Source organism: Artemia franciscana, chromosome 18 (genome assembly GCF_032884065.1).
Source record: "Artemia franciscana chromosome 18, ASM3288406v1, whole genome shotgun sequence".
Taxonomy (NCBI): domain Eukaryota; kingdom Metazoa; phylum Arthropoda; class Branchiopoda; order Anostraca; family Artemiidae; genus Artemia; species Artemia franciscana.
In genome coordinates this window covers 9,454,419-9,476,150 of record NC_088880.1, presented here as the reverse complement: position 1 = coordinate 9,476,150, position 21,732 = coordinate 9,454,419, and the positions used below count along the sequence as shown (strand labels likewise).

At 36.1% G+C, this 21,732-nt stretch overlaps 1 protein-coding gene across 4 annotated transcripts in view; it reads left to right on the top strand.

Moving 5' to 3' along the window:
* LOC136038576 (dynein axonemal intermediate chain 7-like) overlaps window positions 1-21,732 on the top strand; it is a 140,809-nt gene that overhangs the window by 83,826 nt on the left and 35,251 nt on the right. For all 4 annotated transcript variants that reach the window (XM_065721759.1, XM_065721757.1, XM_065721756.1 and 1 more), the window contains 2 exons: window positions 8,791-8,886; window positions 16,607-16,828. In XM_065721759.1, coding sequence (XP_065577831.1) covers window positions 8,791-8,886; window positions 16,607-16,828 — 318 coding nt within the window. The remainder of the gene's footprint in view (window positions 1-8,790; window positions 8,887-16,606; window positions 16,829-21,732) is intronic.

Below are 21,732 nucleotides of genomic sequence, written 5' to 3'. Positions count from 1 at the left end.
TACCTGCTGATTTCTGTAATTTAGTGACGTCCAAAAATGAATTGATTGAAAAAGTATTTCCGAATATTCTAAAAAATTATAAAAATAATAAATGGCTAAGTGAAAGAGCGATTCTCGCACCCAAAAATATAGACGTCCACGAAATCAACAATATTGTTTTGACCAAGATTCGAGACCAGGCAGTCCTTTACAAGTCAGTCGACACAGTTTTGGAACCAAATGAAGCGGTTAATTATCCATCTGAATTTTTAAATTCCATAGATCTTTCAGGGTTTCCACCACACGTGCTACAACTAAAAATAGGCGTACCAATAATACTTTTAAGAAATATCAACCCACCAAATCTTTGCATTGGCACGCGAAAAAAAAACAATGGAAAACCTAATAGAGGCCACAATCTTGACAGGGCCTTTTGAGGGTGAGGCTGTTCTTATTCCTCGCATTCCCATGATTCCAACGGATCTGCCTTTTCAATTTAAAAGATTGCAATTCCCAATTTGATTAGCATTTGCAATCACCATTAACAAAGCTCAAGGTCAATCATTAGAAAAATGTGGTATAGATCTTAATACTGATTGTTTTTCCCATGGACAACTGTACGTTTCATGTTCGAGGGTCGGTAAACCTGACAATCTATTTATATGCAGCGACAATTGGACAGCGAAGAATGTTGTATATTCGCAAGTTTTACGCAGTTAATTTGTATTGTATCTATCTATCTATCTATCTATATAAAAACGAGTTGTGTGTATGCATGTTTGTTTGTTTGTAAAAACAGCGTTTGCATATGACGTCATTATTAGTACATACGGCTTTGTATATGCACAGACAATGGGAAAGCCAAGAATGTTGTATATTCGCAATTTTTACGTAGTTTGAAACACATATATAAATCTATCTATATTCACAGGTGGGACACAGGGACACAACTACAATGGCACGTAACTAATATGGCGCGTAACGACTTACGCGCGCGGGGGGGGCTTGGGGGGGCGCGAAGCACCCCACCAACTAGGTGTTGGGGTGGCGCGAAGCGCCACCCCAACAGCTAGTCTATATATATAAAAATAAGTTGTCTGTGTGTGGATCTGTGGATCAGGTAACGTCATGTTTGTCCGCATATGACGTCTGAATTATTTCACACTAATACAAAAGAAGAAAAAACTAAAAAAGGTAAAAACTACAAAAAAAAATAAAAAGAAAAAAAAACTAAAAAAAATAAAAAACTAAAAAAACTAAAAAAAGGTAAAAATCTAATAACTAAAAAAAAACTGAAAAAAATAAAAAAAGGCAAAAACTACAAAAAAAATAAAAACTAATAAAAAAACTAAAAAAGCTAAAAAACTAAAAAAACTAAAAAAAACTAAAAAAAGGTAAAAAACTAAAAAAAACTAAAAACTAAAAAAGAAAAAAACTAAAAAAAAGGAAAAAACTGAAAAATAAAAGAGAAAAAGAAAACTAAAAAAATATGAATAAATATATATAAAAATAAGTTGTTTTTGGGTTATGTCTGTCTGTCTGTCTGTCGAGTGACGTCGTGTTTGTCCGCATATGACGTCTGAATTATTTCACACTAATACAAAAGAAGAAAAAAAACTAAAAAAGGTAAAACCTACAAAAAAAACTAAAAAGAAAAAAAACTAAAAAAGCTAAAAAACTAAAAAAAACTAAAAAAAGGTAAAAAACTAAAAATTAAAAAAAACTGAAAAAACTAAAAAAAGGCAAAAACTAAAAAAAAACTAAAAACTAATAAAAAAACTAAAAAAGCTAAAAAACTAAAAAAAACTAAAAAAACTAAAAAAAGGTAAAAAACAAAAAAAACTAAAAACTAAAAAAGAAAAAACTAAAAAAAAGGAAAAAACTGAAAAATAAGAGAAAAAGAAAACTAAAAAAATATTAATAAATATAAAAAAGTAAAAAAATGGTAAAAACTACAAAAAAACTAAAAACTAATAAAAAAACTAAAAAATCTAAAAATCTAAATAAACTAAAAAAGAAAAAAAGAAAAAAGGAAAAAAATAAAGGAGAAAAACAAAACTAAAAAACGAATGTATATACAGACCGGGACACCGGGATACAAATGACGACCGGGACACAGGGAATATAAATGACGACCGGGACACAGGGACACAACTACAATGGGGACGCCGGGGGGCACAGGGGGATATAAATGACGACCGGGACACCGGGACACAAGGAATATAAATGACGCCCGGGACACTCAAAGAGAAATCACAGACTGGAACACCGGGACACAAATGACGACCGGGACACAGGGAATATAAATGACGACCGGGACACAGGGACATAACTACAAAGGGGACGCCGGGGTGCACAGGGGGATATATAAATGACGATGGCGACTCAGGGAATGGTCGATTAGCAATCACCATCAACAAAGCTCAAGGGCAATCATTAGAATCATGAGGTATAGATCTGAATACGGATTGTTTTCCCATGGACCATTATATGTTGCATGTTCAAGAGTCGGTAAACCTGACAATCTATTTATATGCACAGACTTTGGGACAGCAAAGAATGTTGTATATTCGCAAAAGTTCAGGCTGTCAGTTATAGTAGTATATGCTCCCGTTGAACCAACTGATGGAGATACTAGTGACTCAGATGAATTTTACTTACAGTTACAGGAGCAAATAGACAGGGTACCAGGTAGAAATATGGTGTTTTTGCTATGAGATTTTAATGCCCAGGTTGGTAGAAATAGGGATAGATGGTGTCCTAGCCTAGGTAAATTTTGTGTAGGAAAAGAAAACAGTAATGGCTATAGGCTTTTGCAATTTTGTTGGTATAACAACCTAGTTATAACTAATACGGTGTTTGGTCACAAAATGGCCCATAAGTTGACATGGTATTCACGTAATGGTAACACAGCAAACCTTATTGATTATGTTATTGTAAAAAGAAGACTAGCAAGATCAATACAAGATGCTAGGGTGTATAGGAGTGCTGTTATTGATGTTAAAAGTAAAGATCACCATCTAGTAGTGTCTAAGGTTAATTTAAAGCTGAAATTTCGGTAGGGTAACTACCTCCCGGAAAGTTATGATGTTGGTAGACTCCAGGATGAAAATTTGAGAAAAAACTTCCAGGAACAGTTGAATACTAAACTTGAGAGTTTAAAATTTGACAATGTGGAAGATGGATGGAATAATTTCAGAAAAACAATTTGTGAAGCTGCTGGTGGTGTCTTAGGGAAGAGTGCTAAGACTGCAACTAGGAATGTTAGTGAAAAAGCCTTAGGTTTAATAGAGAGTAGAACGGGTTTGTGTAAGAATTATCTGAGTGATAGGTCGTATGAAAACAAAAGGAATGTAAAGAAAGTGGAGAAAGCATTAAAATATGAACTAAGGAGATGTGAAGTGGAGGCCATGGATAAAATTGCTGAGGATCTGGAAGACGGCATAATAGTAAAATATTATACTGGCATGTTAATAAATTGAAAGGGAGTAGCCAATCCGGACTACTCCCAGTTAAAGATAGAAATGGGGCCACAATTAGTGATAAGGGAAAAGTTAAAGAAAGATGGGTGGCACATTTTGAGAATGTGCTAAACCGAGACACAGTTGCAGGAAAAGATATAGTTGAAAATGAAAAAGTTTGTGATACCTTGGATGTGAAGGAAGATTTGTTTAGTGAGGAAGAATTAGCGACAGTACTAAAAGGATTAAAAAATAATAAGGCTCCAGGTGCTGATAGTATGATTAATGAGTTTTTTAAATATGGTGGCTCTGAGGTTAAGAATAAGCTACTGAAGATTATGAACATGATTTTTGAAAAAGGGGAAGTACCCAATGATTTTAGGAAAACCTTAATTAAACCACTGTATAAGAAAGGTGACAAGAGTGAGTGTCGTAATTATCGAGGCATTAGTCTGGTCTCTGTAGGTAGCAAATTACCAAGTAATATGATACTTTTTAGACTGAGAGATGCTGTAGACAAAGTTTTAAGGGAAGAACAATGCGGTTTTAGAAAAGATAGAGGATGTGTCGACCAAATTTTCACTCTTAGGTTAATAATTGAGAAGTCCCTTCGTTGTCAAACACCTTTGATCCTCAGTTTTATCGATTATGAGCAAACTTTCGATTCTGTTGATAGAAGAGCGTTAACAAAGGTCTTATCGTTATATGGTATACCAGAAAAATACATTAAAGTGATTTGTGCTATGTACGAGAATAATACTGCTGCGGTTAAGGTAGGAAATGAGGTTAGCAGCTGGTTTTGTATTAAATCAGGAGCTAAGCAGGGTTGTGCTCTATCCCCCTTTATATGGATCATTTTGATGGACTTCGTCTTAAGGAGCACAGGAAAGGCAATTGGAGACCACGGAATCAAATGGGGAGGAAAAACGCTCCTGGATTTAGATTATGCTGATAATTTAAGCATATTAGATGAAAGTGTGAGCAAAATGAATGAATTTTTAGAGGTTTTGCGAGTTCAGGGTGCTAAAATAGGCTTGAAAATTAATGTTAAGAAGACTAAGTCACTAAGGCTAGGAATAAGTGAAGATGAACAGGTGACACTAGGTAACGAAAAGATTGATCAGGTTGGGAGCTTCAGTTACCTAGGTAATACTATTAGTAAAGATGGTGGGCAGTGAAGATGTTAAAAGTAGAATAGTTAAGGCTCAGGGTGTTTTTTCACAGTTAAAAAAAGTTTGGAAGAATAGAAAGATAAGTCTGCAAACCCAGATTAGAATATTGAAAGCTACAGTGATGACAGGGGTCAAATATGGCTCTGAAGCATGGGTGCTCCGAAAAACAGATGAAAATTTACTAGATGTTTTCCAGAAAAATTGCCTACGGATTTTTCTGGGTACCCGGCTGACTGACCGTATTTCAAACAGTAGGTTGTACGAAAAATGTGGTTCAATCCCGCTTTCTAGGGCTATAATGAAAGAAAGGTTGAGATGGCTAGGCCACGTTCTACGGATAAAGGATGACAGATTACCGAAAATTGTCCTTTTTGGCCAACCGTCTGGGGCTACACGGAAAGCAAGTCGTCCTTGTCTGGGTTGGGAGGATGTCATAAATAAAGATTTAAAGGAAATGGGAACTTCCTGGGAGGGTGTAAAGAGGGAGGCTTTAAATAGATTAGGTTGGAGGAGGAGCGTGCGTAGCTGTGTTGGCCTCAGGCGGCTTGGTGCTGCAGCGAGTTATTATTATCAATAGTAGTAGTAGTAGTAGTATTTTTCTTAGTTCTATTTTTATAGAACTGTTTAAGCCTCCTTATAGACTATCTTTTTATAGATAATCTTTTGGAAACAGATGTTACCTTGTCTTTTGGCAATTGTGTTATTTTTCAGTCAAATTTAATAATTTCAAACTAAAACGCAATGAAGAGCCTTCTCCATACTGAAACACATAAATAAAAAAAATTGATCCAAAGAGCCGATCCTGATTCGGCAGACTTATTTGGTCAAATTGGTAAATTATCGGTCCATTGGTTGTTTTAGGCCTGGGCAGGGAGGGGGAAGCTCCCTCCAGTTTTTCTGACTTCTGACATTAAATTCCTTTTATTTTGTATCTTCACACTACCTTGCCCCTCAAGATTATGAGGACTAAAACCGCTACTCTATCGCTCCTCTATAAAACAAAGTAAACTTCAAAGTCTTATCTGTGATTAGAGTTCTGCCGTACTTCAGAAGTTTTATTAAGAAGTGTGTTTTATTTATTTGTTTTGTCTTTTGTTCTTTTTTTCTCTTTTGTTTGTGTTGTTCTTTGTCTTTATCTTTAGATGATTAAGTTTTTTCTCTTTTCTTTTTTTTCCCGTTGGTAAAGGCTCCCAGATGTGGAGTTGACATATTCTGATTTTTTTAGTAATTAATGTTTTGTTGTTACTTTTGTTTTAGTATGTTGCTGTACGCCTGTCACAATTTTATTTAAATTAAATTGTTTTTCTCTCTCAAACTCTCTCTTGAAGATGGAAAAGCAGTGTAGCCTAAGAAATTATTTACAGTAGTCCTAAAATGTCAGGAAAGGGCTCATTCGAACGGAAATTAAAAGTGCTAGTGTCCTTTTTAAGTGATCAAATAGATTGGAGATCAGCTAGCCCACTCTCACCCCTCCTTTTTATCAAAATCGTCTGATAAAAATTTTTAGATGGCCATTTTGTTCAGCATACTTTAAAGGTCCAAAATATATGCCTTTGGTGATAACATGACCCCCCAGAGCCCCTTTGTAAAGGTTTTTAAGTTATAACATTTGCCCATTGTTTACGGATAGTATTTGTTAGTGGAAGTATGCATACATTTTTTAGGTTGGGGGGGGGAGATTTGTTTTGCTGGGAGATTTTTCACGGGGAGAATTCTCCATGGGGAGGGAAGTTTCTGGTGGGTGAACTTTCAAGGGGAGATTTTACACCGGGGACTTTGACAGAATTCCTGTTTCAATTCTACTTATTCTTCTTACTTTCTCTTTGCCGACTCAATTTTACACGTGGAGATGTTAAGGGGAATTGTCCGGGGAAAAACTTTTACCTGGGTTGATTTGTCTATAGCATCTTTCCGCAGGAGGGGGGGGGGTCACGGGGGAAAATACACGGGGTAGTTTTGAACAGGATAAATTCTCCAGGGGAAAATTTCTGCGGGGTCAACTTTATGCAAGGGGGTGTGATATTTGCAGGAGAACTTTTCTACTGAAAAGAGGATTTCCAGCATGATTTTGAGAATAATCTTTACATATGATAGTCTTCCTCAAATGATAGTGAGCTAAGAAAAATTTTCACCAAAAACAGTCCGTAAGGAATTTTTCGAGGAGAATTTTCAACCAGAATGGAATTGCCTGGGATTTTTTAATCCCAGGATTTTTTTTTTTTAATTTTTTTTTTCAATTTTTTTAGAACGAATCTTGAAATACAAAGGTTGTTTAATTAGAATAATAAGCTTTTTTCGATATTCTGAGAAACTTTAGTGTAAAGGGCAAAACATTGAAAAGGGGGAAGCCCCCCCCCCTCATGTTTGTAATAATTTCTGTTTGTTTCAAGGTTTGACGTTGTTATTTACTTTCAGTTTAAAAAAAACTTTTTTTTCATTTAATTTTTTGATAGGGCAGAAGTAAAATAAGGGAACATCATAGAGAGTCTCAACTTGTACAATTTTTTGTTTTAATCAGTTGTTTCCTAAAAAACGGACACTAGACAAATAAACACCAATAATATCATCCAAAGTAGGCTACTAAAAGTCTTAGACCCACCAACAACTTAACTATAATGACTCTAATGATTCCTCTTCTAAATGCAATTCTAAATACAATTATTCAAGTTCTTTCAACTGAAAGTAAGGAGCTAGAAATTATTCTGTATATGAAAGGGGTTATCCCCTTCTCAGTACCTCACTCTTTACGTTGAAGTTTGACTTTTTGTTCCAACTATTGAAAAGTGACTCCCGATACACAAGGACCGTTTAACTAGAACAATAAGCTTTTTACAAATTCAAAAAACAATTTAGCGTAAAGAGCGAGGTACTGAGGAGGGGGAAACCCCTCATACACGTAATAATTTCTATTCGTATTCAGCTTTAGTACTCCTTACTTTCAGTTGAAAAGATTGTTTTTAAAATAATTTCTGATAGTTTTTTAATAAATGCTGGGAAACCCAGCTTCGCTCCCATGGAAAATTCCCTTCCCCCACGATTACTCCTCCACGAAAATATCCTCCCACTCAAGAACCCCTACCAGAAAAGCACCCACAAATTCTTTATACTTCCCAATAGCCAATACTATATGTAAGCAATGGGCAAAGTTCATAACTTGAAGGCCTTCCCTGGGGGCTGTGGGGGGTGGGGTGGGTCAAGTCATCCTCAAAGACATAGTTATTAGAACTTTCGACCGTGTTGACGAAAATGGCTGTCTTAAAATTTTTATCGGACAATGTTGAGTAAAAGAGGGGTAGGAGGGGGGTAGCTGCCTTCCAATATTTTTGGTCACTTAAAAATAGCACTAGAAATTTTGATTTCAAGTCAAATGAGCCCTCTCCTAATCTTTTAGGATCACTTGTTCGATATGATCACCCCTGTGAAAAAAAAAATGAACACACATCCGTGATCTTGCTTCTGGCAAAAAATTCTAAATTCCACAGTTTTGTAAATAGGAGTTTGAAACCTCTACAGTAAGGTTCTCTAACATTCCGAATCTTATGGTGTGATTTTCATTAAGATATCTTGATTTCATAGGTATTTTCCCCTTTTTTTCAAAAATAGGGTAAATTTTCTCAGGCTCGTAACTTTTGATGGGTAACTTGAAACTTCATGAATTTTATTTATTTAGAATTAACATCAAAATTTGATTCTTTTGACCTATATATTGTTATCAAGACTCTTACTGTTTCGGTTACTATTGAGCCACATCGCTCCTTACTTATAGTTCGTTACCACAAATTGTTTGATTGTTTGATAGGTGAAAAACAAAGGTCACTTTTATGGATTTCGATTTAACTATGGTTTTTTTTCTATAGCTGATTAATTGCAAATTTTTTCATGGCAAACTTGGGATATCTATATGCTTTTCATATGGATTGAAAATGGCTTATTTTTGGAATTTCATCTTAAATCCAAAAATTACATATGTTATTTCTATATATTTTTTGTCGTAAATTGATATGAATTAAAATACACGTATACGGCCTTAATACGGCCTTAACCTTAGTTCATTTGCGATTCATTGTTAAACATTATTTTATTTTAGGAATAACATAGAAATATCAAAGCATCACTATAGTTGTATAGATGAAATACAAATTTTGCACAATACTTTTTCTTCTTATTTTCAATTTTAGGGTAATGAAACTTGTTTAAGAAATGCTAAAAATGGGCCAGACATAATACTCGAAGACCTATTCATGAAGAAAATGACAGCGACACAATTGATAGAGGTAAGCACATTTAAATATGGTTTAAGGGCTAATCGTTTTAGCCTGCAATGTGCTAAATATTAGTAGTGAGGGGGTTTCAGTTTTAAACTGGCCCATATGGGGCATATTATTGAAACTACTATCCCCTCAAGACGTTATTACGCGCACCAGGGTCTTGCACGATACTATAGTACGCCTGTATGATGTAGTACACCTGTTAGGGGATTGTTTGTTTACTTATGCAAATCTTTTCCTCAAGATGCAAGTTTTTGTTACGTTATAGGGAATGTTTTTTTACTTATGCGTGCTAGTAACTCCTCAAGACGTTATTACGTGCACTTGATTCTTGCACAATACTATAGTACACCTGTTTGTTATTTAATGAGGTAATACACCGATACGTTATATAATCGGGATGTTTGTTTACGTTGAGGATGACATAATCTTGCAAGACTTATTAGATTTATTGAGAGTGGTGTAAACTCACGTGACATATTAGAGTTCAGGGCCCGTGAGGAATCCACACCTGTAACTGAGGACAGCACACACGTAGGTGTTACTTTATGACGGGAAACACGTCGGTGTTACGTAATGAAGGCACACACGTGTTTTTTCCTTCAAAGCGTTTTTTCTACAAGGTGTTTCTTTCTGTAAGATTTTCTTTTCATCGATATGTGTTTTTCTCAGAGGTATTTTTAGCAAGATCTTTTCCTCAGAGAACCTTTGTAATTCGTCATCAAAGATTTTTTGTCTACCTTGGGAATGGAATATAAGACCAGCGATATCCCCTATAGAACTGTGCCTTAGACATCTGAACCAACAAGCAATTAATGCTAATTTGATTCTGGGAATAAATTATATGAAATAACCTATTCCCCACACAGAGAATTCACTGCACACTTTCCGAACCAACTAGCTATGGATTGTGTGTTTCCAATACATTCTCATTAGAGCGTACAATAATTCCAAAGCTATTGATTATTGATTTATTAGACACACCAGCTAGTTCCATTGTACTAATTTTCTAACTTGAGCTAGACAATACTCAGTATTGGTTGTCAAATGGCTTTGTAGGAAACAGACTTTTTATTTTTCATACAAGTTTTATTAATCAACAAATTAACAAACATTATAAAATTCTGAAATCCGTTAAAAAGCAGTTAAACTCAACCAGTGGGAAAACAAAATGTCAAAAGCTGATAAAGGATAAAATACAAGCTAAAAAGCGCAAATTTAAGAAAGGCGGGAGCCCTAGCAAAGATTCCAGAGGAAGGGAGGTTGTTATTTGCCAGTAAATTTAAGCCATATCAAGAGATATCTCTGAGAGGTTATAATTAAAATGCGTCGTGTCCTTGAACAAAGTCTAGGCCTTCCTGATTGACAAGCAAACATTGAATAATTTTTTTTTGTATTTTACGTAATTTCGTTAGAGGTAAATTTAAGCCACATTAAAAGATATTTTTGAGAGCTTTCAATGGGAACGTCCAATTCTGTAAGCCTCTGCTAGGCCTTCTTGTTTGGCAAGCACACATTTGAATCGTATTTTTCTTCATATTTTGGATAATCTCGTTAGTGGTAAATTTAAGCAATATTTAGAGGTACTTATGAGAGGTTTTAGTGAAAATGCATCTTTTCTTTGAGCCAAGATTATGCATTCCTGATTTCCATGCATCACAAACAATATAAAATCTTGAAATTCTAAAAAAAAATTAGTTAAAACTCAACAAACCGAAAAACATCGTCCTTGTGCTTCAAGCAGGGTTATTTGACTTTTTCCCAAAAATAGCAATACTAAAGCCGAATTTGTTGGTTTCTTTTCTCATTCCTTTGTTTCAACCAGGGCTGTTCGACTTTTTTATTTCCAAAAAAAGCAGTGCCAAAATGGAACTGTTTTGTTTCTTTTCTTGGTATTATATTCTAACCCGGGTTGATGGACATTTTCCCACAAAAATATGCGTATACACTAGAATCGATCGTTAAACTTAAAGAACAATCCGTGCAGTTCCACATATCCCCGCTCCAGTTCTGATCCTGCTGGATTTTACCCAAGTTCAACCAGTTTCAGATCCAACTATGCCCGCTCCGATCCTAGTTCTAAATGCAGCTCCGGCTCCGTCAGTTTTGGATCCCCTATTTCTGCCCCTCCCCCCATTTACACCAATTCCGCTCCAAGTTCTGCTGATTCCATGATTTTGTATGCGGCTGCCTCCATGCTCATCTATGGCTGGCCTTCGACAATAGCTATGTTATTGTACCTTTTCGAACAGTATTACCTGTGCCTGGGAAGGATAAACACTCGCTTCCTTTTTTAAAAAGTAAATATAAAAAAATTTACGAAAGTTTGTCTCCGTGATAAAGTTATCATGGTATTGAACTCTGACAAAGAGAAATATATGAATTACGAAACAAGCATTAATGGGGACCTTTTTGGAAATGAATGCTTGCGTTGTCATAACAGTGAGGGGTTTATATCCTTTGGAGTGCACAAGAACTTCCATCACCAAGATGGTGTATGTGCAAGAGTAATATTTCTAAGGAAGATAGTACTCGAAGAGAATACAAACCCAAAAACTTTTAGTTGATGACGAAGACCAATTTCTCGCTTATGCTGCTGGTAAAACATTACCTGTTATTAGATCCTATCGTCATCTTTCTGGCATTAGCATTTAAAAGAAAACATGAAGAAGACAAGCCAATACAGCACCAACGACATAATGCATATCTTATCCAGGTGCTGAAACTGCAACCTATGTAAAAATAATGTCGTAATAGACGTAAAACCGCAAGTAAAATAAACTGACCGGGGATCCAGGACTGACGCTGGTTCTGTCAGCTCAGGATCCCTCACTTCTGCACACACCCCCCCCCCTGATTCCACCAATTTTACTCCAAGTTCTACTGATTCTAGGATTTTGTTTATAACTGCCTTCATGGTAATCTATAATTGGTCATCGACAATAGCTGCCCTATTGCACACTCACATCCTATTTTAAAAGGTGAAGATGAAATGTTACAAGAAAGTGTGTCTTCATGATAAAGTTTTCGTAGCATTGAGTGCTGACGAAGAGAAATATGTGAACTATGAAACAAGCATTAAGGGGGATCTTAATGGAAATGCATGCTTGCGTTGTCATGACATGGAGGGGTTAATATCCTTTGGAGTGCTCAGGAATTTCCATCATCCATATGGTGGATATGCGAAAGTAACATTTCTAGAGATTATGGTGCTCAAAGAGCGTTCTATCGTCGTCTTTCTGGCATTAGTATTTAAAAGAAGACAGGAAGAAGACTAGCCAATACAGCACTAACGTCATCATGCATATCTTATCGAGGTACTGAAACTGCAACACATGTAAAAATAAAGTCGTAATAGACGGTGAAACCGCAAGTAAAATAAAAAGGGCATTGACTTGCCATATCACCAAGGAATATAAAGACTAATTGATGAAAAACAATGCACTGAAATGCACGGTGAAAAAGCACCATCGACCATCGCTACTACCATCATGGGTTTACCAGCAGATACAGTCCTCGAACCCGATAATATCAATGATGAAATGCATTGTGAGATTTTTAAAAGTTGTTTATGACCGCAAATGGAATAAGTGCCATGTTAAGAGAGAATATAATGAATTATTTCATGGAACGGATTCAAAATATTCATTCTTTAATGATGATATTCAACATACCATTATTTCAATAAAAATATTTTATGGCATTACATTGTTATGTTGTCATTATTTTTAGGGTACGCCAGCAACTCTAACGTCTAGAATGTTTACTGAAAAGTCAAAGATGCAGGAAAAGAAATTTTCAGAGACACAGATACTACTAGCGGGCTCATAGGGGTCGACTAGAGTCTGAGATAAGTTAACATTGTTTTTACCGAAGTCTGAAAGAGATGGGCAGGAGTTTTCCACAAAGTCTTCACACAGATACAGGCCAAGATACACTCAGAGACAAAAACACCGAGAGAAAGAGACAAAAGCACACACAAAATTAGACACACAAGCACGGTGAGTGAGAGAAAAAAACACACAGACACACAAAGACGGACACAGATACATGCAAACACACAGTCAGACACAAAGGCACGATGAGAGAGTGCCAAAAATACACAGAGACAAAAGCTCACATAAAGACGCAGATTCACATACACACACAAACATATAAGGACAGAAACAGAGACATGCAAAACAAATTTAAACAATCAGGCACGGTGAGAGAGAGAGACAAAAACGCACACAGAGTCAGACAGAAAAACACACAAAGACCAGACACAGAAACAGGCAGACTTACAGTCAGACACACAGACACGGTAAGAGAGAGATACAAACACACAAAAACACACAGAGTCAGGCACAGAAACACACAAAGATAGACACAGAGACAGGCAAACACACAATCAGACACACAAGCACGGTGAGAAAGAGATAAAAACACACACAAACACAGAGAGTTAGACAAACAAACACGCGCAGACAGACAGATAGAGAGACAGGTAAACACACAATCAGACAGAGAGTCACAGTGAGAGAAAGACAAAAAAGCTCCAAAAACACAAGATCAGATAGACAAACCCATAAAGACAGACACGAAGACAGGGAAACACATAGTCATACACACAGGCAAGGTGAGAGAGAGACAAAAACACACACAACCACACAGAGTCAGACACAAAAACACACAAAGACAGACACAGAGACTGATAAACACACAATTAGACACAAAACCACAGTGAGAGAGAGAGAGACTAAAACATACACAAACACACAGAGTCAGAGAGACACACACAAAGAAAGACACAGAGACAGGCTAGTACAGAGTCCGACACAAATACACAGTGAGCGAGAGACAAAAACATACACAAACACACAGAGTCAGACGAAAACACAAAAACACATTACGTTATTCTCAATAAATTTCACAAGTTACGCAAGGTTACGTCATCCTCAAAGTAAACAAACAATCCTTTTTATATTCAATACAGGTGTACTATACCCTTACATAACAAACAGGTATACTATGGCATTGTTCAAGACCCAGGTGCACGTAATAACGTCTTGAGGGATTAGTAGCATGCAAAAGTGAACAAATATTCCCTATTTCGTTACAAACACCCGCACCTTGAGGAAACCATGTGCATATGTAAAGAAAAAATCCCCTATTACGTACGATACGGATGTCCCTATACAATACAAGTGTACTACAGTATTGAACAAGACCCGGGTGCGTGTAATAACATCTTGAGGGGTTGATAGCTTCAATTGCAAACCCCTTATGGACCGGTTTAAAGCTGAAACCTCCTCACTACTTATGTTAGCACATAGGATACAATATCTCGATTTTGTGAAATCTTGTTCAGCCTGTCCTTTTTTGTCAAAACCAAATTTGAATCAAATAGTTCATATGTGGTGGTTTTCGTTCCCTTGTCGATTAGTGACGTATAAATATCGTGCATCCTTATATGGCTCGTGGAAACTTATTTAATTGATAGGCCTCCTTCCCCGTCCGCCTTGTGGCAGGAGGAGGGAAATCAGATTAAAGATTTGCATTGACTAGCAGAGATGAATCCGCTATGCTTTCACAAGAATATTTTGTCGTATGTATAGCCTATGCGTTAACGTTGCTCTTCACTTTCGTCTATAAGCTTTTCGTTTCTAAGTTTTAAGTATCTATTCGTTTGTAATAACATATTCAGTTATTTTTAACCCCTGTATAAACCCCTATAAGCCCCTATATACCCCTACCGCCTTATAATGACATTTTATTGACATTTTAAATAAGTTATCCAGAATATAAGGGCCATGGTCGATTAACGGGTATTATTATGTGATAATATTATGTGTGGAAGAGCTCTAATTACGGGACCGCTACTACTATTAGCATCTCAGTGCAGCACCAGGCCACCTGAGGCCAACACAGCGATGCACGCTTCTCCTCCATCCCAATCTATTTCAAGCCTTTCTTTTTCCACCCTACCGAAATGTCTTAAATCTTTCTTTTTTACTGAAAGGGAGGCATGATTAATTAATAAACAATCGTGAAGACTGTAATAGTCCTTTTTTTATTATTTCAAAGTATTTGTCCCTCTTTCTGTAACACTTACAATGAATAATAATTGTAAATGTATAATAAGGATATATATAATATAGATAAATTATACAATAATTATAATATTAATAAATAAATAGGGGTTAATTAATAAATAAATATATACTATATATAATATAATATAATACTGATATAATTATAATGTATGCATAATGCAATGAATCAAATGATGAGTTCTTACTTTATATGATATGCAGGAAATATCAATCAATCAATTTTCTGTTTTTTAATCTTCAGCTTTTGAAATAAGTATTCATCAATCATTATGTTACTTTTCTATGGAGACTTTTCTATGAATCACAAAATATCCATACCTTTTTTTCTCATAAAAATCGGTTTACTTTCTTTTTATGCTGCACTTAACCCCTTTTGAATATCATATTTCTCCTAAAATATTTATATTTTACCCAAAGTTTATCAGTTTTGGTGCTATATTTCAAGCTTGTTTCCCTCCTCGACCAGAATGAAATATGAAATCTAAGTCTAAATAAAAACCGATGTCCAAATCACCAATGTCCAATAGATGTTGCACAACTTAAACTATTGAAGTTAACTATAAATTAAAGTGTTTAAACTCCGATTAGCTTAAAAAGCTCAAGAATGGCGGTATCTTACTGGACTGCGGTTATAATATCTGGAATTTGGAGAAATCTTATTTAGGCCTATGCAATTCAACATTCCTAATCAAAGAAAAAGTAGCAATGGGATCACACAAATGAGATTCCCAGTCACTTAATCTCCTTAGGCCCAAAGGTATTATCATCGTAAAACTAAAATTGACTCTTCGTGACCTGGGTTGGGTCACTGTGAATCTAAATTCAGGACCCTTAAAAATTTAAGTTATGTTTAAACTGTGGATAATTTTCGATGATCGGGGATAACTAGGGATCGTTAATTTTGGTGCTCAGGAAAATCGGTGAAGCAGTGGGAATAGCATAGTAATACCTCTCTATGCAAGGGCACCGTGGTATTACTATTGATTAAAATAGCCATGCTAGAAAAATATCAGCAAATAGTTTAGATGGAAAGGATTTGGGAGAAAATCTTCGATGATGCACTACCTCCACTCTCCTGTTCCCTCCAAAACAGAAATATATAGTCATAAGGGTTATTTTTTTTTGCTATAAACCATTAATAATTTGCTTAAATCTAAGAAAAGAAGCAGGGCAAATCTTTGGACCTAAATTAAACAAAAAAAAAATTGAAACTCAAAATCATATACACAATACAATTTACGAAGAGCACAAGCCGCACCTTATGCAAGAATATTCAATTACGCCATGTCTAATATTTATTGGATTTTCCAGGTTGCCTGGCCAAGGAAGTTACTATCCCTATTCTAGATTCTTTTGTGTTCCAAAATTGGAAAGCTGAAGCCTTAATTTTAGGGAGCATCGGCCCGAGTCGTGAGCACTCTAATTTAATTAGATCCTATTTACCTAAATAGCCCTTGAAATAACATAAGAAGTTAGTTCAAAAATGTTGGTGCATACTGGGGATTTTGTGCTTTTGGTGATTTCCCTGAGGATTGACGGTCAGTTCTTAAAGCCAAAATTGTTGCATTGCTGTAATTTTTGGGTACGTACAAAACGCAGATTTAATTAATGTCTTACACTTTTGTTTACAGACTCTCAGATCTAGGGGCCTTGAGATTGCTCCAAGTCCTGCAGTACGACGGAGTATGGATGAACTGCCAAAAAAACACTCTTCAGTGGAGCTCCACTCTTATAAAGGGATAGCTCTAGCTGCTGCTTCAAGAAGATTCACTTTCGCATGGTCAAGATGGAACTTCAATGCTGGCAATAGGAATATGGTGCTTCAAGTGCAAGGCCCTGAGGGCGTAAAAGGGGTAAGTCCTCTGCATCTGTCTTCAATAGCCTGGATTGAAAAGCAGACATTATGTATCGCATAATAAATTAGTCAAGAACTTAAGTTTGAACCAAATAACGTTTTAAATAAACACAAACTAAGTAGAAAAATTAGGTTGCAAGAAGTTTTACTCTCTAAAAAGCACTCGCTAGAAGTTTCACTGACGTCATCATTGATGTTTGCTCTTATTGTTACCTTGTTTTGTTTTATTTTTTGTCATTTAAACAAGGTGAACTAACTTGGTTGATAAATAATGGCATCATTAACATACCACTGTCAGTCACATATCGGTCAGGTCTTGTTTTCTCTTTCTTCATTTCATTTGAATTATTTCATTTGAATTAATCGAAATTATTGTTACCGTTCCTGAATCAGCTTTAAACAGCAATTTTGCATCACTTGACAGTTGTTTTTAAGTCTTTTTAAATTACCGGTTACTATGGGCGAAAATTTGTTCTTTACTAGGTTGTAGCGATCCCTTAAACCATGATGAAGATTATGACTAAGGAATAATGATGAAATTTTCCAATGAAATAATTTTCATTTTGGGATCTGCAATTTACCTTCATACACTTAAGCATAGTTCTAATACTAGTCACAGCAGGAGTATTAGTGCTCAACTTAATATAATTAGCCATTGCTATCACATTGTTGATCTGTCCTTTGACTGACCGTATTTCAAACAGTAGGTTGTACGAAAAGTGTGGTTCAATCCCGCTTTCTGGGGCTATAATGAAAGAAAGGTTGAGATGGCTAGGCCACGTTCTACGGATGAAGGATGACAGATTACCGAAGATTGTCCTTTTTGGCCAACCGTTTGGGGCTAAACGGAAAGCAGGTCGTCCTTGTCTGGGTTGGGAGGATGTCATAAATAAGGATTTAAAGGAAATGGGAACTTCCTGGGAGGGTGTAAAGAGGGAGGCTTTAAATAGATTAGGTTGGAGGAGGAGCGTGCGTAGCTGTGTTGGCCTCAGGCGGCTTGGTGCTGCAGTGAGTTAATATTAGTAGTAGTAGTAGTAGTTTAGACAGATGAATGTTCCTTTCATAGTGCCCTGGAAGTTTCACCCTAACACGGTAAGCCATTCCAAAAAGATTGCTGTTGTACCCTTTGATCCCCTTTTGACGCCTTTTTCACCTTAATACTCAAGGCTAACAAGTTGTTGCTTTTGAAATAGTATTTGAAGCAACATTAGTAAAAGTAGCAGTGGTAGTAGTGTTAGTTGTGAGATGCATATATTACCTTTCTGTCAATTGATTTTCCTCTTTAAGTATTCTCTGAAAGTTCCAACTTGACACCTAAATTCATTCTTGCGATAAGCCCTTTTGACAAACCGTACGCAAACAGTGTGATTTGATTTCGTTCAATTTCCCCCCAATATTCTGTCAAATTTTCACCGTCATACGCATAGCCTCAGTTGTTCTAGTATCATAGTAGTACTGGTAGTAGTAATAACAGCAGTAGAAGCAATATTAATAACGGTAGTAGAAGGCACATTTTGCCTTTTGGTCAGCTGAACGTCCCTCTCATGATACATCAGAAGTTTCCTCTTGTTACGGTAAGCTATTCCAAAAATACTGCTGATACACTCGTATCAGCAATCTATATGCACGTAGTACGGTTTGATTTAGTTCAGCTTTCCCACAACGTTTCCTCAGATATTTATTTCAATGTCTTTAGCCTTAGTAGTACTCGCTACAGAAGTAGTAGTTTTAGTGATAGTAGTGGTAGTAGTAGTAGTTGCGGTAGCAGTAAATGCATTGGTAGTTGTAGAAGTAGTAGTGTGCAAATGTTGCCTTTTTGGTCAGTTGATCATCTCCCTTATCATGTCCTGAAAGTTCCAAATTGATGCAGTCAGTAATTTTTAAAGTTACGCCCTTTTGGCAGCCCATATACATAATACGTGTTTTCATTTTAAATCAACTTTTTTATTCTACCATCTGTAAGTGCCATCATCGTTGCAGGAGTAGCTACAATCTTGTAAAAGGCGAACCAAAGCACATAATTACCAAAGGTCTAAAAATGAATTTTGAAAAAAAAATTGTCATCTGACACTGATTTAGAAATGGTAATTATCTTTTCGGTCAATCATAAAAGTAAAAGTTTACTTTAAAAAAAACGGCACCATTGTAATATTTATGGTCCAAAGCCATTAACTAGAGGTTTAAAACCACTTCTTTCTTATATTCCACCTCCCACCCCGCTTTGTAAGTTTCATAAATCATCTGCTCATCACAAGACTACTGCAACATTAAGAGGGCTAGCAGGCTACCACATCATCGCAGTAGCAATCGCATTAACCACGCTTAGACAACTAAGATCCCTGGATCGGCTCTGCAGTGTGTTGTTACGACAAGGTTCGATCTTTGGGTCTCGTATTACCAAGCTAAGGTCAAACCCACTGCGCTACCACAGTAAAGCACCATACCATCGTAGAGAGATGTTTAATGGCTCATTTGAATTTATTGCTTACATCTACGTCTTTTGTTTGTTTGTTTTATTTAATTCTACCATCTGTAAGTGCCATCATAATTGCAGCAGGAGCTGCAACCTAGCAAAAGGCGAATCAAAGCCCATACTAACCAAAAGTTAAAAATGTGTTTTGAAAAAAAAAACTGGCTTATGAGAAAAAATTGCCATCTGACACTAATTCAGAAATGGTAATTATTTTTTGGTTAATCTTAAAATTAAAAGTTTATTGAAAAAAAAACGGCACCATTGTAATATTTATGGTCCAAAACCATTAGCTAGAGGTTTAAAAACACTCCTTTCTTGTATTACACCTCCTACCCCGCTTTGTAAGTTTCATAAATCATCTGCTCATCACAAGACTACTGCAACATTAAGAGGGCTAGCAGAGAACCACACCATCGTAGAAGTAATCACATTAACCACGCTTATTGACAACTAAGGTCCCTGGATCGGCTCTGCAGTGTGTTGTTACGACAAGGTTCGATCTCTGGGTCTCGTATTAACAAGCTAAGGTCAAACCCATTGCGCCACCACAGGAGAGCACCATACCATCGTAGAGAGATGTTTAATGGCTCATTTGAATTTATTGCTTACATCTACGTCTTTTGTTTGTTTGTTTTATTTAATTCTACCATCTGTAAGTGCCATCATGGTTGCAGCAGTAGCTACAACCTAGTAAAAGGCTAACCAAAGCACATAGTAACCCAAAGTTGAAAAACATGTTTTGAAAAAAAAACTGCCTAATGAGAAAAAATTGCCATCTGACACCGATTCAGAAATGGTAATTATTATTTTGGTTAATCTTAAAAGTAAAAGTTTATTGAAAAAAAACGGCACCATTGTAATATTTATGGTCCAAAACCATTAGCTAGAGGTTTAAAAACACTCCTTTCTTGTATTACACCTCCCACCCCGCTTTGTAAGTTTCATAAATCATCTGCTCATCAATAGGCTATGCAACATTAAGAGGGCTAGCCTAGAACCACACCATCGTAGAAGTAATCACATTAACCACGCTTATTGACTACTAAGGTCCCTGGATCGGCTCTGCAGTGTGTTGTTACGACAAGTTCGATCTCTGGGTCTCGTATTAACAAGCTAAGGTCAAACCCATTGCGCCACCACAGGAGAGCACCATACCATCGTAGAGAAATGTTTAATGGCTCATTTAAAAGTTATTACACATCTACATATTTTGTTTTGTTTGTTTGTTTTTTTTAGTTCTATCAACTGTAAGTGGCATCATGGTTGCAGTAGTAGCTACAACATAGTAAAAGGCGAACCAAAGCCCATAATAACCAAAAGTTGAAAAAATGCCCTTTGAACAAAAATATGGCTAATGAGGAAAAATTGCCATCTGACAATGATTCAGAAATGGTAATTATTATTTCAGTTAATCTTAAAAGTAAACGTTGAATGGAAAAAAAAAACAAATTTATGGGGATTTCAAAAAGAGCATGAAAACCTTTGAAAATGATGCCACATCGCAATGGGAAAGTGCACCACCGGAATCAGGATAGTCGAAAACTATGTGAATTGCGGTCCTCCACCTTCAACAATAAGGAAGATTTACTTTTTTGTGTCTCCTTTTCTTTTTTTTTCTTTTTTTTTACCTGGGCTTGCGGGATGCCAGAATATCAAAGAGAGATGTTTAATGAATCATTTTAAATCTATTGCTCCTATCTACGTGCTTTTTATAAGTTCTGCCATCTGCAAGTGCCAAACGGCATTAAAAATGGTACTTTTGGTGCAATTTCTCAAGTGGAAAAGTCAGGGCATAAAAAAAGGCAGATGGGACTGGGTTTAGACTATAAGGTTGATATAGCAGCAATTCCCACCGAAATTATCTCAGGACTTCTCTTTTAGTGTGTGAAGAATGTGCTGGGGAGTGATGGAAGTAAATTCCAAGATGAAGCTCTCCTGGGCACTTTTTAGCTAATTATGCCAATAATTTCCTCGAAACTTTTACATTATAGACTTCTGTGATAATTCTTCAACCTTATGGAAAGCCCACGTGTAAAACTCGTTTACCATCGTAGAAAACTATTACCATTACCTTGTTAAGAAAAATCTCACGTGTTTTTGGAATACCCTTCGCATTATCGTGGCACCAGGAAGGTAATTAGGATCTGGAGTTGGAATTGAAGTATGTGGATGATGACTGTGCAAATTTGCGTTGGTATCGAGTGGCCCATTAAAAACAATCGAAATTTCTATGCTTCAAAATCAGTTTATACCATATAATTTCCCGAAAAATTATGAGAAATGCAGAAATTTTGCTTAGATTTTGAAAAAATCATAAATCTTGTATTAAAAAACAATTACTTCTAGGATACCACGGAAATCGATCCATGATGATAACTTAAGAAATTATTTCTTAGTATAAACTTCGTTTTGGATATGGAAGAGCGCTT